The 17,732-nt window shown below is 46.4% G+C and overlaps 1 protein-coding gene across 3 annotated transcripts in view; it reads left to right on the forward strand.

Annotated features, from left to right (window-relative positions):
- Camkmt (calmodulin-lysine N-methyltransferase) overlaps positions 1–16,240 on the forward strand; it is a 392,778-nt gene extending 376,538 nt beyond the window's left edge. For all 3 annotated transcript variants that reach the window (XM_041631282.1, XM_041631281.1, XM_041631283.1), the window contains 2 exons: positions 9,990–10,121; positions 15,719–16,240. In XM_041631282.1, coding sequence (XP_041487216.1) covers positions 9,990–10,121; positions 15,719–15,796 — 210 coding nt within the window. In that variant the 3' untranslated portion in view covers positions 15,797–16,240. The remainder of the gene's footprint in view (positions 1–9,989; positions 10,122–15,718) is intronic.
- Positions 16,241–17,732: the final 1,492 nt, after the last annotated feature.

The following is a 17,732-nucleotide window of genomic DNA, read 5'->3' on the forward strand; positions in this document are numbered from 1 at the left end:
GCCACACGGAAGAGGCCGCCCAAGTTGAGGGCAGCAGAAGGAATACCGAGCCTCTCCTGGGCCTCTTCATCTCCCCTGATAGCCTTGGAGGATGCCTGCAAGCATTTGCAAGACCAGGATTCTCAGGGAGGGCACGGAGATGCTCGGCTGCAAAGGCTCTATGAAAATGTCTCATACATAAATACAATACTTTCAAGGACTCCCGGATCTCACACTGCACAAACAGTACTTCACTCCTCACCAACACCCCTTCAAAGCCTATTGGTGGTAAATACTCCATTTCCCAGCAGATTTACATGATTTACAATAGGAAACTGCCCAGGCTATGAATAGACCTAAATGCAGATTGGACTGGAATTTCTCAGGCTTTCTGTACCGGCTGTTAAACCCTGAACCATGCTCATCCCTGTCTGAAGTGGGGTTCCGCACAGCAACCCCCTCTGAGCCAGGACAGCAGTCCACTGACTGACAGCCAGTCCTTAACCTTACAGCAGAGAAGGACGGGGCCAAGCCCTGGAGCCGGTGACACTTCCTTATGCTACCTGCTGAGGCTGAGGCCAAACCCAGCCTGCAGCATTAGAAGTGGGCTTAAGGCACATACCTAGGCTCCTCATAGGATTGCTGACACTCAAGGCCACTGAGTGTTCTAGAACTATCAGAGAGGAAGTCTGACTAATGAATAGCATATGGACTTATTGAAATTGCCACTCAGAATCTCAGATCTGTGGAGGTAGGGGAGCACCCTGGACTTCTCTCCCTTAGATCCTAGCAGGGTCACGTGGACTAGGCAATCAAGAATCCCGGTCAGAACTTGTGCTGGCAGACTTGAGGGTTCGTTCCCATACAGTAGTGGGAACCCTCTGGCTGGTTCTTATACTCCAAAAGGACTTCCTCCACTGAGTGGACAGTTGTAGTTCAAGGCTAAGATCGCATGCAATGACTACATTACAATTAGAACTAGGCATTGGCTTCTTTTAAGTCGAGACAATTCCTCCATGGTTCTGTGGCCCAGGGTCTGAAGATGAAGATACTACAAGTGTCCACAAGGAAGTAACATAGGTGCTGCACTGGGGGATCCTTAGTGTTTGGTGGGTTTTATAGGATACTGCAAGTTCTCAGGGTCTGAGCAAGGGTCATCACATGCTTCAAGTTCCCAAAAAGATCTAGAAGAGAAGGCATTAAAACAAGCAAACAAGTCGGAGCTCACTAGCCATCAGACTGATGATCTTCACCTTTAAAAGCAGCTATGGGATGTGGTGGCACATGCCTATAATCCCAGTATTCAGGAGGTCACAGGATTATGAGTCCGAGGGCAGCCTGGACTCTATGGCAAGTTCAAAGCCTGCCTAGACTACACAACAAGACAGTACATCTCTGTAATGACAGCTGGCTTTTGCTATTGCTCTATTAACTCATTGAGGTTGCTATAGGAGACAGTGGTCCTAAGAAGAAATGGCAGACTGGCTGATGGTAGGCCAAGTTGTGGTGTCAGTGTCGCACTAACTGCTCTGAAGCCTCCTGTCATGGCCCATTTGCCTCCAACGGGGCGGGGGGGGGGGGGAGTAGGTTCCAGTTCACCCACACTCATATAGAAGCTCCGGGACCTATATCCCAGGGTAGGCACAGTTAGGCTTTGGAAATGGACATCATAGGTTCACATCTGGCCTCCGTCATTGATGGTTTTATTCTCCAGAAACCTCAATTTCTCCCCAGTCTCTTCTCTACAAAATGAGAGAAGCTATTGCGGTGCGGTGCGGTGCGGTGCGGTGCGGTGCTGTGTGGCGCATGCGCGTGCCGGTCTCCTTGCGGAAGACTTAGAGACTTTCTGACTATAGCAGGGACTAGGTACAGAAGGCGCTTTCAAACCAATGATGGCAGGGAGGAAGACTGTTTTCCTGATACGGACCTCAGGGATTTCTGTGTGTAACATGTCTGCACCTCCTGCTTTCCTCTGTGGCCCCCAGCACAGCAGAACCTGATGGGTCCCAGGGGGAGCGCCTACTGAGTGAATAGGACACCTTTTGTACATACAGTCCAGCTAGGTAGGAAGAGAGCCAGGGCCACATCAGTGAGAGTTAAATAATTGCAACGTGAAGGTCTGGGGGTCAGGCCATGGGAAGGAGCAAACTCTATATATGAAGTGTCTTTTTTTACTAATTTCTAACGGGACCAAATCAGTACCTGGGCATCAGAGCGTCTAAAAACAAGTCAAACGGGCAAGGAGGGAGCCCTTCCCTGCTTTTCTCTTTTTATAATGGGGGAGTTATAAATGACAGGAAGCGGAAAGAGAGAGCCTGGCCTCTCAGGTGGGCCCCTGGCTTGTCCCAAGGGCAGCGTCAGATCCTAAGGCTGACCTCAGAGCCTGGAGAGTCACCACACCAGGTCCCAGATTCCACCAATAAATTAAAAAAAAAAAAAATGCCACCATCCTGAAAGGGACATTTTCTTCAACTCTAGGAAAATTGCTAGTGTACACAGCTGGCTTCTGTCAGAGCACTGTGAGGAACTCTCTAGAAAAAAAGAGATATTTAAAAAAAAAAACAAAAACCTATCTTGAACCCCCCCAAAAAACCCTGAAATCAGTAAATTTTACTCATTCCAAGAAGCAGCACCCCCCCCACTTCTCTTTCCACTGCTGATAAGTGGTTTCTTGTTGCTAATGATTGATAGGGTGACCGCTCATGGCTATGTTTCCCCAAATCGGTGACAACAGCGATGTCCTATATCAGAAGACCCAAAAGCAATTTAAAATCTGGCCATAGCAGCCTGCAAGTTGAACAGCAATGACAACCAGCAAATGACATCTGCTAATAGTCCTCTAAAGTGACTGTGTGTCCCAGAGGGGAGCCCGGGCTGCTAGGACTACAAGGACACAGGCAGGACTGCAATGCAGACAGTGCCCCAGCGGGTTGTCACCTCCTTCCAACCGTCCACAGCTCAGAAATATCACTGTGGCCAGAGAGATGGTTCGGCAGGTAAAAGGGCCTGCCACGCAAGCCTGCTGACCTGAGTTCAATCCCCTGAAACCACCACGGAAAGAGAAAACCAGAAAGTTGTCTTCTGACTCCAACATGGGCACCCGCATACATGTGCTGGAGTGTGCACCCACAATAATAATAATATAACAAAAATTAATAGATAAGCCTTTATGTGTCACTGTGGAATTAATGTAACCTTTTTAAAAGCCAGGCCCTAGCAGTCACACAATCACGGGAGCCCTGCCTATGTCCAGGGAGCCCTGCAGTTAGAGCCGTCAGCCCCCATGTTAGGAAAGCAGTCTCTCCTTACTGACTGACTTCCTCATCTTTTTGTTAAATCTAACACCACTGTTTACATCCGTGCAAACATCTTTTTTTTTTTTTAATCTCAGGGAAATTGCCATGTGTGTGGCTTCATGTGGTGACAGAAACTGTGCTGAAAGCCACTTGGGTTCTGGCCTGCTGGCCAGGTCCAAGACCAAGCAGCTCTTGGTGCAAAACTGTTCAGCCATCCCTTGCTGACCTGCTGGTAGAAATGGGATATAACAATAGAAAGATTCTAGAAGGTTTTAAGGCCCTCAGAACACAGACCCAGTCCTGGGGAGTTCTTTCCTAAGGGCCTTGGGTACTGTTTCAGTTCAAGTACATATGCTGTACTGTGCGTTCCTCTTGGAGAACCAAGATACAAGGCAGATAAACTCTGGGTACCCAAGATACAAGGCCGATAGACTCTGGGTACCCAAGATACAAGGCAGATAGACTCTGGGTACCCAAGATACAAGGCAGATAGACTCTGGGTACCCAAGATACAAGGCAGATAGACTCTGGGTACCCAAGATACAAGACAGATAGACTCTGGGTACCCAAGAATTGAAGACCTCTTTGTAGAAATGTGTTAGACACATAGAGGTCAGTGCAAAATACAACCTGGTACCTTTCTTATCAGTTACATGAAGCTTTTGAATTCTTGTCTTCAATAAAATGTGAGCCGCTCTAAGATACAGGTTTATCCAGGTAGCCCAGACAGTTGGCAAGTTCAAGGCCTACCTAGACTATACAACAGTATACAGGAAGTACTCCGTAATGCTGGCTGGCTTTTTTGTTGTTCTACACCCAAATTCTTACTTGGTCTCTTTTGATATTGCAACGTGAAGCTGTCTTCTACAAAATTTACACTCATGAGCTGCACCATCAAGTCCTTCTCCTCAAAAAAACCCTCATAATATTTTATTTAAGTTTATGGGGTTTTATGTTGGGCTGCATTCAAAGCTATCCTGGGCCACAAGCTGCCATATGTGGACCCTGGACCACAGGCTGGACAGGCGGATAGTTTTGTTTCATCAGATCCTTGCTACATAACCATGGTCGGCCTGGCCCTGAGCTCCAGAGCATGGAGATGTGAACAGAGAACGAGGAACACTCTAAGGAACCATAACAGAGCGGAATCACACACGAGCCACTGGCCGTTATAACACAGCATGACCAGGAAAGAAGTGCCAGGAGAAAGCACAGGCAACTGGAGTTTCAGAAAGTTTGCCTAAGAGGCATCGGAAGGACGTGCTGTACCTCAAAGGAAGGGGAGAGAAGTAACATCTAGTGGAGGGAGTAAGAATGTTCACATGGGGAGTATGGAAGAGCATGCCGTTTGCCTGTAGCGTGCTCTGTCTTGGGTGTGTCTGTCTACTTCGAGGCTCCAGCAGAGGCCGAAAAAGGAAGCTCAAAAGTTGCTTTGGGGTACCATTTCTGAAGGGGATATACTGTGATGGAGAAATAGGGCTGGATCAGGTGCTAGAGAGCCACAGAGTGTTTCTGCACAGTGGCATGGCCACCCAGAATCTGCAGAGGGAACGGTGGCAGGAAAGGAGTGTTTGAGAAAAGCCGAGTTCCTCAAGGTCCCAGCATGGACCAAGTTCTACATGTATTTAAGAGCTACTGACACCAAAGAAGAAGGTATGGTGTGGACTTCACTTTCTCCGTGCCTCTTGGGTGCTCAGTACAGAGCTGGTAACTGAAGGGAGAGTAAGAAACAATGTACCCCTACCCCAAGGAAACCAGCAGCCGCAATGGTATGTAAAGAGAGGCCAGCTGTGGCGATGGTATGTGAAGAAAGGAGAGCTGTGGGGACCCGTGGAGGCAGGGAGTGGAAGTGACTGCCTGGGGAAGGGCATCGTGTGGAGGCCAGAGGAAGTCAGAAAAGGCGTCAAAGAAGTGGGGTGTCTGACGTGGGTGCCGAGGGATGAGAAAGGGTTTACCAGGCAGACGGAAAAAGTGAGGGAGGAGAAGCACTGCAGCCCAGAGGATTGTTTGCAAGGTTGCTGGCAAGGGATGCTTGAAAGAACACATCAGCTGTAATTAGTTCAGTTTGGCAAGAGGACGAGGTGGGCAAGCGTGAGAGGGCCAGAGACAGTTGTAGATATGGGTATGAGTCGGGTCACATGGCGCTTTGTCTGCCATCCCAAGAAGTCAGGACCCATCTTAGGAGTCTCCAAACCCTGTTGAATTGGAAAGACTGGTCAAACTGTCTAGCTGGCATCCAGGTTAAAGCGATGAACGTAAGTCAGGGTGTCAAGGTGTACCTCACTGCTCGAGCACACGCCACTCACAAAGCTCTGGGTTCATGAGCCAGCACCGAAATGAAACCACAAAGCATTAAATAGGATGTGGAAACCCTGTGCTTCCAGCCCTGGTCTCTCCGTAACCCTTCAGATTCCCCACAAACAGCTCAGAACACACTTGAAAGTAGCGGGGACATGGTGTTGAGGCTTTGAAAGATAGCGCCTTACCAGGTATGGTGGCTCATGTCTGTAACCCCAGAACTTTGGAACATGAATACAAGGGGATGGGGTGGGGGTTGAAGCCAACTTCAGCTATGTGAGACTCCGCGAAGAAAGGGGAGAAGAGAGGAGAGGGAACGTGTAAGGAAAGGAAAAAGGAAGAGAACACAAGGACGATGCTCTGATTGCAGGTGCCCAGCTGGAAACAGCTGTGGCAATGCACAACACACAGGTCCTCAACTCTGCATCCCTGGGCACGGATGTGAGCGGGTCGGAGCAGTGGCTTTCATGATTAGTGCTCTGAGCGTGGTAAGGTTTGGAGTCAAGGGCTACCCTCCACTTCACCGGTTAAAGATATTTTCAGAATACTCACATGCAGAGATGAGGAGGCACCTGGCAAGATGGGCGTGGCCCCTTTGCAAAGGTGAATGTGACCGTTATCTACTTGGAAATTATTGACAGGTAGATGATAGTTGAAGCTGAGGACTTCAGTGAAGATGCCTGGGATTATACGGAACATGAAGAAAAAGTAGACAGAAGCCAGGGAGCCACTGACAAAGAACTAGTGGGAAAAGAGAAGCCAGGAAAGGAGGAGGAGAGAGGGAGCGAGCGAGAGAGACAGAGACAGAGGCAGAGAGAGGCAGGAGAAGTGGGCGAAGGCTACACCTCAGAAACCAGGTAAAGAAACCAAAAATAAGCACAAGCTTAAACATGTAATTGGTATTTAATAATTGGTTACCTGGAAGGGGGAGGAGGTGAAGGCGTTTCAATGGCGTGGCATATTCCTTTCTTCAATAACTCCGAAACACCCTTATTTTCCTGCAAATGTGTACCCTTTAACACCTGAGCATGGAGCAGCCTCAGCAGTGGAGTTCATGCTGTAAACAGTGTCTTTGTTGAGGACTGGAACTTCTTGCTCATCTCTCCAGGCATAAGTGAAGTCCTGTGAATGTCTGTCCATCAGTCAAACTCTACATTCAATTGAGTGTTCATTCTGAGTTCTAAAAATGATTCTGTGGCTGAATGCTTAGAAAGTTGCACTTTGGTAAATTGAAAATAATTGTTCTAAGGTAATGTGCTAATTTAAAATCTGTATTGTTTTTCTTGTTTTGATTTCCTTGCAGGCTAAATTATAAGGTAAATATCTATCTGGTTGTACAAACATGCCCTGCTCCCCTGGGGACACTGAAGCAAGGTGCAGAGACTGGCAACCTGATAGGGCTCTGTAGATGTCTTTGAATGGATGGGTGGCATATTATCACCCTCCAAAACATTAATTCACATTCCAAAGTATCGATATTCAATAAAATGAAAGACACTTTAAAACTCATCACTAATTCTGGACCAACACGACTTTCCCTCTTGCTCTTTCTGTGGGTGCTGGATTGGGCAGGTGCGTGTCCTCTGCAATCACTTCCAAGAGCTGGTTTGCGTAAAAACGCCTTGGAGAAAATCTTTTCAAAAGAATAAGCAATAGAATGTGACCTTCAAATTCTCCATGACCAGTGGTTTTTTTTTGGGGGGGGGGGCAGATTATTTAGCATCTAGATTTAGTTTATTCTCTCAACAAATATTGACCGAGTTCCTACTGTCTACTCGGCGCCGAGGAAGTGCGGTGCATAGAGCTTTAGAAGACCCTGTTGTCATGGAGCACACGGTCCATCCAGAGGAGACAGGCAATGGCAAACAAGGATGTAGCGTGTGTCTGTGATGATAAGTGCTAAAAAGAGAACTCCAGCTGCAGTGTGGAGGAGAGGCTGGCGAGGGGAAGGGGGGCTGCTTGCTTCTATTCTGAATGTGTTTGTTAGCAGTGGATGGTGAGCTGAGCCATAAGCAGAGGGAGGCTGTTTAATCAGAAAACACTCCTCAGCCTACCCACTCACTCCCAACCCACGAGTGAGTGCGATGTGGGAAGCATGCACCTTGTGAGTGCCAGCATCAACCCAGCCAAGAATCCTGTCACCCTGAAACGCTATGATATGTAGCTTAGATCATAGCTGTAAAAATCAACTCCTCGGTTGTAACTGTATGACAATCTTTGCAGAGCAAACAACTTCCACTATCCCAAACTCTAGACCGGCAACCGGCCCTTTGGAATGACTGAAATGACCAGCTCATAATCCCTCCTTTTTTTTCTCCTCAAAAAAAAAGACTGACTCACGCTCTCCTGCTGAGACCGTGTATTATATCTAGTTTCACAGAAAAATGAATTTTTGCTGCTAAGTTTGAAAACTGCCTGAAAATAGCAATTAATATTGGAAAAGCTGACAGAACCCCGAGTATAGCGGCATGACTGGTACCGCTGTAATACGTGCCTGTGTGTGTAAATGTTGGTGTAAACACAATGTGAACACACACTCGCTGTCCAGAGTATTAATTCTCTGCAGGTAGACGGGGTGGGGTGAGGATTCTTATAGCACGATTGAATAATATGGATTCCCCCCCCCATCTTATGTCTGAATTGCCTTGCTTTTCAAATTATTTTTACATTCCCTTCATTTGAGCCTCACAGCTTGCTGGAAGGAAAAACAAACAAATAAACAAACAAAAAGGCCATGCAGCTCGGTTCTTCCTGTTAGATGGATGAGCAAACTCAGCGGGTTGGCCGTGGGTAGGGGGTGGACCGCAGGTTCTTGTGTGCAGGATCAGGGGATCAGACCACACCATCTCCAGCATCCTTCCAGTTCTCAGTTGGGTGGTGTGGTTCTGACTGTCCTACGAGGCCGCAGCTGTTGGATGGTGGGGATCCATGTTTGAGTCCAGGATTCTTTCTGTCCCACGGTTCCTCCTGGTTTTCAACCCCTCCATTGCTGGTTTACTCATCTGGAAAGTGTAATGTCTAGTCTACAGGGTGGTGCGGAAGAGTGCTGAAGGGATTGCAGGGGGGTTGAGAAGCAGCTAACACAGTGGTAGCTGCCGTTGTCATTGTCATCACTGTGGCTAACAAAGAGACAAAGAAATAGAGAGAAAGGGTGTTCATGTTGAAGTCAGGATGGTGAACTTCTGGTCACATTTGGGTGGTGTCCCCTTGGCCAACTATCCAACTTTCTGAGCATCCCTGTGAAATGGGCCTGTGGATACTTTTATAGGTTGGAGACTAGAGGAGATGATGTGTTGATGGCGAGCCCATTGTCTCACACACTCCCATACCAACAGATGTCGGTGGGTATGGATGATGGCTTTCTGTCCTAAGAACCTGGAATAAAGTCAGGCATGGTCACTCGTGCCTGCAACTACAGCCCCCAGGAAGTAAAGGCAGGAGGAACGCAAAAGCAGGGCTTGCCTGGACTACCATGACAAGACCCTGCCTCAAACAAACAAACAACAGCCAAAAAAACAGAACTGGACTATACCTCATAATTCCCTCAGAGCCTGCCTTGGCATTTGGATGAGAGCTCTAAGCATGGAATTAACAGTAGCATGTAGGTATTTGTTTTTGTTTAATGGGGAGAAAATAAGAGTTGGAAACCTGGTCATTTTGTGTGCAGGTCAGGGGAAGGGAGAGCCCACAGGGCATCCAGTTATTAGTACAGGGGCATTGTGAAGTGTCTTGTCACATTGGCCTTCTGAAGTCCAGTTGACATTTTATTCGGGTTCTCCCCAGGGCCACAGTTTTCTTCAGATTATGCGACCATTTGGAAATGCCTACCTACCTGCATGGTTCCACTGTCATCTGATGGCTATAGAGTCGTCTTGTTACAATAGGGACTCTTCTGGGGGGTTTCACTCAAGATGGAAACCTACATTTTGGAACCTTGTCCCAGACCAGAAAAGTCACAGAGAAGACCAGGGACAAGACCGAAATGTGAGAACTCTTGGTGGCCACTGATCTATGACCTCTGATCTGTGTATAGGTATCGTCACCACGCGCGTGGAGCCATGTTGGTAGGTGTGAAGGAGTCACAGACGATGGCAGCCACCCCGATTCTAATATCCATGACCTAAACCATTAGATCTGATACAGGGTACCTTGTCCAGAACAGCAGCTCCTGGTCACGTGTCGTTTGTTACATATATATTATCTGGAAATAATACAATATAACGTGGATATTTGAGTGTGAAATATTCTTTTCTTTATCTGCCCTTGAAATGCTTCTCCCTGTGTGTCCATCCCGCTTAAATGTCTCCAGAACAGTCAAGCTTCCGTACCTGAGAGGAGAGGACATGACCTCATGTCTGTTGTGTTTGGTTGCCTTCCAGTTTTAAACTGTGTGAATTTCTTTTCTTAATGTTCTAGGGAAAAGCAATGGTATTTGCCCCACGTCGAGGGAATACACTCAACCAGTTTTGCAGCCTAGCTGAAAAAGCTGGCTTCTCGCTCCAAAGACATGAAAATTATGATGAACACATTTCAAACTTCCACTCCAAGGTTAGTTTTCTGCTTGTGCTAGATAACACTTTAATCCGCATTGCATTTTGAAGAGATCATGGTCTTTTTGGCAGGTAACCCAAATATTTGATTAAAGTACACCTTAGGTGTGTTGCTTCCGACCAGCTACTTGTATCTGATTATTTCGTGTGGTAAAGCCATCTTTTATCTTTGCATGTCTAGAAGGATTTTACAGAAACCATTCCTGTTTACCCCTTTCTCTGAAACAAACTAATCTTTTTCATTCATAATGGACTAATTTGCAAGATGCAAGAGGAGGTGGCAGCTTTGCATGAATGACAAACATGCATTTGTGTTCTAATGAAAAACCCTTCGGCTTTTAAGTAGGTTAAATGCTTAGCCGCACTGAAATAAATAGAAGGTGAATGTCTAATTGTATCATGTTGGACTGTAAATCTTTATCTCGGCTTGCTTTGTGGCTGGGTCAGTTGACAGTTTGAGATTGTTAAATCTCATACAGAATTTCACAGTTGCGAGGTTATATGTCAGAACGAGGCGCTACAAGATTTAGGTCAAAAGCACTTCTCCGAGAGTGATTTCTAAGCCTGCTTACATAAAGCAATGTTATCAGCCTTTTTATTATTTATGGGTATAGGGCGATAGAGGACACCAAGAGACAAGTGTTTCATGGAAAAGTTTTTGGGAGTCTCACGTTTGCTGGTGCCTGTCACAGGGACTAGTCTGAGGCGGGTCTCTCCTGTATTCTGGGCTTTACAGGCATGTCCCTTTGCTGAGCTCATCTGCCCATGGTGGGAGGGAGACTCTGGCTCGTCAGGCTTTCACAAGCCGCGACTGCAGAAAAGTGAAAACCTGACCTTCATCTTCTCCAGGGACAATGTGCACAGAATTCTTTATTGCTCCAGGACTAGTGATACAATGTCAAAATGTGTTGGCTCCTGAAAACTTAGGTGCAAAACAGATCGGATCTTCCAAACAAGAGAAAGGACCCTCGTTCTCACTTCCTTGAAATGGGTTACCAGTCTTTGTGTCTCTAGGGCTCCATTTAGCCTATGGGCGGGGGTGTGGGAGTGCATGGTGCTTTGAGAACTGAAAGTTAAATGGTATCTCCTCTCACTGGTGGAGTGGGACCCACGGCTTAGAATCAGGAAACAGGAACCCAGTGGCAAGTTATTTGCACCTTACCTGCTTCTCCAGAGTGATGCCTTCCTGACCCCCTCCCATCCTGTCCCCAGAACAAAAGGAATGGCTCTGAGGGGTTACCTGATGGGGAAAGTGTCTCTCCTAGCCTTCAACCAAAGGAATGAGGTGGCCTTCTCTCCAGGGTCAGGCTGGGATGACAGGGATCAGCTGATGCTGCTCTGGTGTCATGCCATCTGCTTGCTCCCTAGAACAACAGACGCTTTTAGTTTCTCAGTGACAGCTCAGGAGATCGAAGGTGTGGGTCTTTCCACCAGCAGGGATGTTTGCCATTGTCCCCTAAGGCCCCTCGTCTCCTCTCTGAAATATCTGAAGTAGGATGGGACAAGCAAGGCATTGGGTCCTCAGTGCCATCTCTCCTTTGTCTAGAACTTGAGTGTCAGGCTCCAGGGGCTGGCATCCTCTTCCTTTGATTTCCAGCACTGTACCCTACCCTGCTAAGCGTGGCTCCTTCAGAAAGCCTCAGAACACATTTCTGGCATCTGTATTGTGTACTCTACCCAGGAAGTACTCAGTAGGTCACCGCGGACTGACTAACAGTTCCAAACATAAATACATCTCTTTAAATAATTAAATGACCTTAGGTTTGCTTACAAGTCAAATCCCTCCCCTTGCTGACAGTGGGCTCAGAAATAGTGCTGCCTTCCTTGTGGCTGTGGGTGAACCTGCATGAATGATGTTCTCAGGAAAAAGAACTCAGGAAGAACTCAGGGGACATACTATGCAGTCCTAGGTCAAAGTGTTTTATGTGTGGGTATGGGTGTGTTTAATGGGAACTGTTTCTATCAGTTTGACATCCTGTGTCCCCTTTTTCAGCAGATTCGCACACCCCTAACAGACAGACAGACACACACACACACACACACACACACACACACACACACACACACACTCTCCAGGAGCCAGGTGGAGTGAGTAGGGGGATGCCGGTGTTCCTGCTCACCGAGCCCAGGAGTTTCAGCCCCAGGCTTGAGGCCAAAGGCAGTAAGTACCCTGTCCCTGCCACCTCCACGCAGCTCCAGGAAGCTGAGGACAGGCTCGGCTGCAGGAACCTCCTCCCTGACCGCTTTTGTTGGCCGCCCTGCTAATAGCCACGGCTTAAAAGTTTTCCATCTTGAGCGACAATCAGCTTTCTTCCTCTGCATCTCTGGCCGAAGTCCACCGTCCCTGGGCCGCGCCTGCTCCCCATCGGAGGAGCAGCGTTTCCCTTCGGGCTGCCTGTTATCCTCTTAGCCCTACTGTGTTGGAATAGAGCATAAGCAGCTGGACGACTGTAAGACGCCTGATAATGCCGCTCTTTTCCGCTGTCCCGTCTTAATCTTGTTACACAAATGGTTGTGAAGAGATTCATGAATTTTAATTTTGCCCTCTGCATTAGTGCCTCACGTCACTCATACACAGCTGCCTTCTATGCCGAGTTTTTCACCCCTCCTATTTCAACAGGGGAAAAAATTAGTTACAATCTTGGCAGTAGTGCAAGGTAAAAAAAAAAAAAAATCTACAGATTTAGGCAACCACCCATGAAGCTGATTAACAGTCAGCGATCAGGAGGAACAGCTTTTGCCTCTTAAACTTTTCACCTCTCATTGTTAACTGTGAAATTTTATTTCCGTTAAAAAGCAAGCCTGTAATCAAAACGGTGCCATTCTGCACTTTCTGCCCGTGCTTTTGTTAAACCGTGCCCACACCGTGCAGCCGGCACGCTCAGGACCCAGGCAGCCAAAGGTGGCGCACGGCTTTACAATAGTGCCTTTCTGTTTGTCCGGGCAACAGGAAGGAGAAAATAAAATAAAATAAAACCCTTCCCTCTCTTCCACAGTCCCTTCCTGGTCCCTCCAGTCTGAGACTCTAACATACTACCTCATGGTGTGGTGCAAACCTCTAAGATACAAGCTTGTTCAGGTAGCCAGCGGCTTAGCCAGGGAGAGCCTCCGGTTAGACTGAGCGCTAGCTTGAAATTAACTGAGGAAACCGCTTGAATATTCTTTCCACATACAATTTTACAAACCACGAGTTTGGGTTTTGTTTTTGGACTTTGGCAAAATCCAGTGGAGATTTTCTTCTCTACATTTTTTTGTACTTAGCCCGGGGGGGGGGGGGGGGGGAGAGAGAGAGAGAGAGAGAGAGAGAGAGAGAGAAGAACGGGCTTGAGCCAGGAAGTCAGTACATTGTGTGAAATGCACGGCCATATTGCACTTGTGTTTATCTATTCACAAGTGGCTGGTGCTTGTAATCTGTGTGGTGTGCTGTTGATAATTGTGGATACGGTAAAGGGTAAACAGTCTGAACTCCACTCCCGCTGCTGTTCCCGCTGTAGTAAGGCTGAGTGTGTTACATCCAATTATGAAGTAAAGCACAATGCTGCTAATACCAGCTCTATAATTCTGTGCAGTCCTCAAAGACCCTGCTTTAACCTATGAAATTGAAAAATTGTTTTCGTCACAATTTGCTTTTTGTTCCTTTTTTTTTCAAGGTGCTTTCTTACTCTTTAAAATTATAATTATTAATTGAGCAAAGAAGTGCAGCTTAGGTAAATGGAATTATTCTTAAGCCTTGCAACACTGCCCCCATCCAAGCCAGTATTTCCCAACAGCTTTGTGTGTGTTCAAGGACTCTCCTGTCACAGATTTGCTTGGTCCCGAGATAACTAGGTGGGTGTCACAGTACTGTTTGTGAAGTGGGGAGTTCCCCCCCCACACACACACACATCCTCAATCTTCAGAAAGGCTCAGAAGAAGGACCAGGCTGGCCCCTTCCTGCAGCCAAACCTCTGCTTTGGCCTCCAGAGGTCAGCACAGAATTCAAGTTAAAAGTGATTCTTAGACCATATTTACAGAAGAATTATTTATCCCATATGTTACCTCAGGGATTTTGTAAAGAGATCGTTTGAGGCTGTGTGTATTAGAACCTTGTCAGTGAGTAGGTCAGCTAACTCGCTCAGAGTACTCAGCTTTCCCTTATCCCCAGTCCCTGAGGAAAGACTTAGCTATCATGGCCCCCTCTCCGCTCCATGAAATGTTTCAATGTGCTGTCTCTGTTGCTAGGGTGATGCATGGCTGAGGTGCGCACAGTGAGCGGGCATGGACAGGGGAGTCAGTGAAGCCAGTTTCATGCACTCTGATAATGATGGCGATGACCGGTCCAGAGAGTGATGGACCCTGTTGATACTTGGGGGATAACAGATTCTTCAAGTTCCATTCCAAGTAGACAGCTAGTCGTTTGTGAGCTATACCAGTAGCCATGCCCCACCTGTTCTTAGCAAAGCAGCTTAGGGAGGAGATGAAATTGGCTTTAGGTCCCGCGGAGAAGGGAGGCTCTTGTTCTTAATGGTGAAGACTTGTCACCATTTTGGAATAGGACTTAGAAGAGAGATGCAGGTGAACACCTCTTTAACAGGCCAGTCCAGCAGATAAAGTAGTGGAACCATTCATGAGATGTTCTAGAGTACATAGGTAGTGCTGACTCACTGAGGCAGTAAAAGAATTGCTGTCCAGTAGAGTGAAAAGAAAGACTGATCTTCAGAAATTAAAGAAATACCAATTTATAATCTGTTGTGTAACAAACTAGCCAGATGTGTGACACAGCACACACCTTTGATCCCAGGACTCGGGAGGCAGAGGCAGGTGGATCTCTGAGTCAAGGCCAGCCTGATCTACAGAGCAAGTTCCAGGACAGCCAGGGCTACACAGAGAAACCCTGTCTCAAAAAACAAAAACAAACAAACAGTAAATAAATAAAGGAGGAAGAGAAAGAAAGAAACTGCTATTTGCTAGAACAAATATAAATGTGACTGTCAAATTCATTGTGGCCAAATGAGGGGGATAAAGTCTCCTCCCCGACATCTTCCAGAATGTGAGCTTAGCTATGAAGACTGGTTGCAATTTAAAATCATATCACAGAAGGTCCTCAGAAAGTCATCTTAGCACCACCAAGCACCGGTGTTCTGTTGGAATATGTTCCTGGGAGTGGGGGTGGTGTCCGGAGTTCCTCATTGCAGCTATCACCCACAAGGAGGACCTAGACAGCCTTTGAAATGCCCGGATGTTGCCATGGTCTCAACTCATCCAACATTCCTGCCTGCCTTGAGTGGTCAGTGCAGCACTGATTAGGGCAGCAGGAACCAGGCTGACAGAGAGACATGCCCAACGCTGTTCTGGGAAAGATGAAGGTAGCCCAGCTTTCCCTCAGGCCTGGTGCAGTTTGGTACTTATAAAAACACCACTTAATCCTTGCCTAAAACAAAACAAACCCTCAGATTCCTGTTTTAATATCATCATCGTGTCGGTGCTACCGACAACTATGTTGAGTTGCTCTTATATGGTTAATTTTCCAGAATTATGTATTTAGGTTAAAATTAATATCAATTTATAAAAATTTCTCGCTTGACTCTTTTCACTTTGTGTTTCTATTACTTTCAGTTGAAAAAAGAAAACTCGGACTTATATGAAGAAAACCTCCATTACCCCCTTCTGCTGATTTTAACCAAAATGGCATAGAAGACAGAGGGGGAAAAAAAAATCAGATGCACGGGGAAATGATTTTCCCAAGAAGAGAAGTCTACCACGGGGGCCCTGAGACTCAGGACCGCACCCACCTTTCCACATTCCACATCTTGGTTCTGTTACTCCGCGCACCCTGGCACACATCACTCTTAGGTAGCCCTCCCCAGCTCTCTCCCCTTCCCTGCCTACGGTCAGCTTGTTGCTTTTCACCCCCAACCCTTGAGTGTTCTTCTATGTCAGCAGCCTGTCTGAGATCTTGTGAGCAGTCTAAATATTTTTCTCTCTAAAGCAGAATTTCTTTGGATGATTCCCATCTCCCTCTCCCCACCCCCATTTTTTTTTTTATTGTCTTTGTTCTGTTTGGTAATGGTGGTCTATCTGTAGTAAATACAGAAAACATCACCTTTCTTTTCTGGTTAAATAAATAAATAAATTCCATCTTGTTCTGATGTCCCAGTTAATCGTTTCAATCTATCATCTTTTGCTCTCTTTCTCTGTCTCTCATTATTTTTTCTTTTCAAACAGGATGGTTTTTCCCCCTATAGATGTATAAGGAATGACTACATCAGCCCAAAGCCTCATAAACTGACCGTTTGTCCTTTGGACACAATAGCGTGGCCAGCCCTCTGCTCCTCCTCCTCAATTATGTGTGATTAGTCTCAGTGTGCCGTGTCAAGGAGGGGGAGTGTGCGGAGTGCTTATTATCTGTTTAGGTACAAGAAGAGCACATTTAGGCTTTGACTATGAATGGAAAGTGAGCCTTTATCCGGGCTTAAATCTTAACTGCTGCTGTTCTCCGGGCCTCTTTCAAAATAGGTCTCTTCCAGCGAAATTTTGAATTAATGGTGGATAAACTAGATTGCAACCGGGGGAAGGGGGTGGTTTGAAGGGGAAAAAAAAAAAAGCAAAACTCAATCACATAATTATCTTATTTAAAATAAGTATATATTGTTAGTTTCTGAGCCTGGAGAGTGTAGTAAACATTTAGTGGACGCTACCCAGGATGTGTCTTTCTGAAGGAACCCCAGCCTGGCCTGCTTGGTGCTCACATGGAAGTGCTGTAATGCCTTTTGTGGAAATTCAGATATTTATCTGCAAGGAATCATCTGTGCCCACTTTGGCAGGAATGTCATTAGGTGGGTTAGCTGTGTGTCCTCGTATCTTTAGCAGAAGGAAAGTGTGATACAATTAAAGTGATAGGTGGGGCGGGGGGCCTTGGGAGACTCATCTTTTTGCATGTTAAGCAAACTTAGATGTTATAAAAATAGCGACTCTCAAATGTCTTCTCTACCCATTTCTATCATCAAACAAAAATCTCACCGTCAGTTTGCATGTCCCTGGATTCGCCGCTCTTTCTGCTCCATTAGAGCACCTAGACGGGTCTCGAAAGGCACAGGTCAAGTTGCAGTTAGATCATACATTTCTTTCTCACAAAAACTTGAATTGCAATGCCAAGTGATGGGCTAACATCACAATAACAGCAATTTATTCCTCTTTGGATAAAACAGCAGTCTATTCTCGATGCTAGATAAAGACCAGGGCAATGCAAACCAACCATTTAGCTGAGTAGTTCAGCTGGTGGCAGCTCTCCTTTGGTGACTGTATGGGTTGCACACTGGCTTCATATTTTCCTGTTTAAAAAATTAGAATTTGGGATGGTTTTAAAAAGCAACATGAGTCATTCCACTCCTACTGATGAAAATTCAGGGAGCATTATTTCTTAGGTAAAGCCTGCACTGAATCTGCCAGACAAAGGGCCTCTCACCAGTGGCACCTATGACGATCTAACACTCCCCCCATCTTTTTTTTTTTTTAAGTATAGAACAGCAGGATCATGAAAACATTTCTTTTCAGTCAGAAAACTACAAAATCTGGCAGAAATTCAATTTGCATTTGTGTGTGGCAGATATACAAATGCGGTGCTCGGTTC

This window comes from Microtus oregoni, unplaced genomic scaffold, assembly GCF_018167655.1.
Source record: "Microtus oregoni isolate MIOR12 unplaced genomic scaffold, Mior012 000036F_ref0000092, whole genome shotgun sequence".
In the NCBI taxonomy this organism is placed as follows: domain Eukaryota; kingdom Metazoa; phylum Chordata; class Mammalia; order Rodentia; family Cricetidae; genus Microtus; species Microtus oregoni.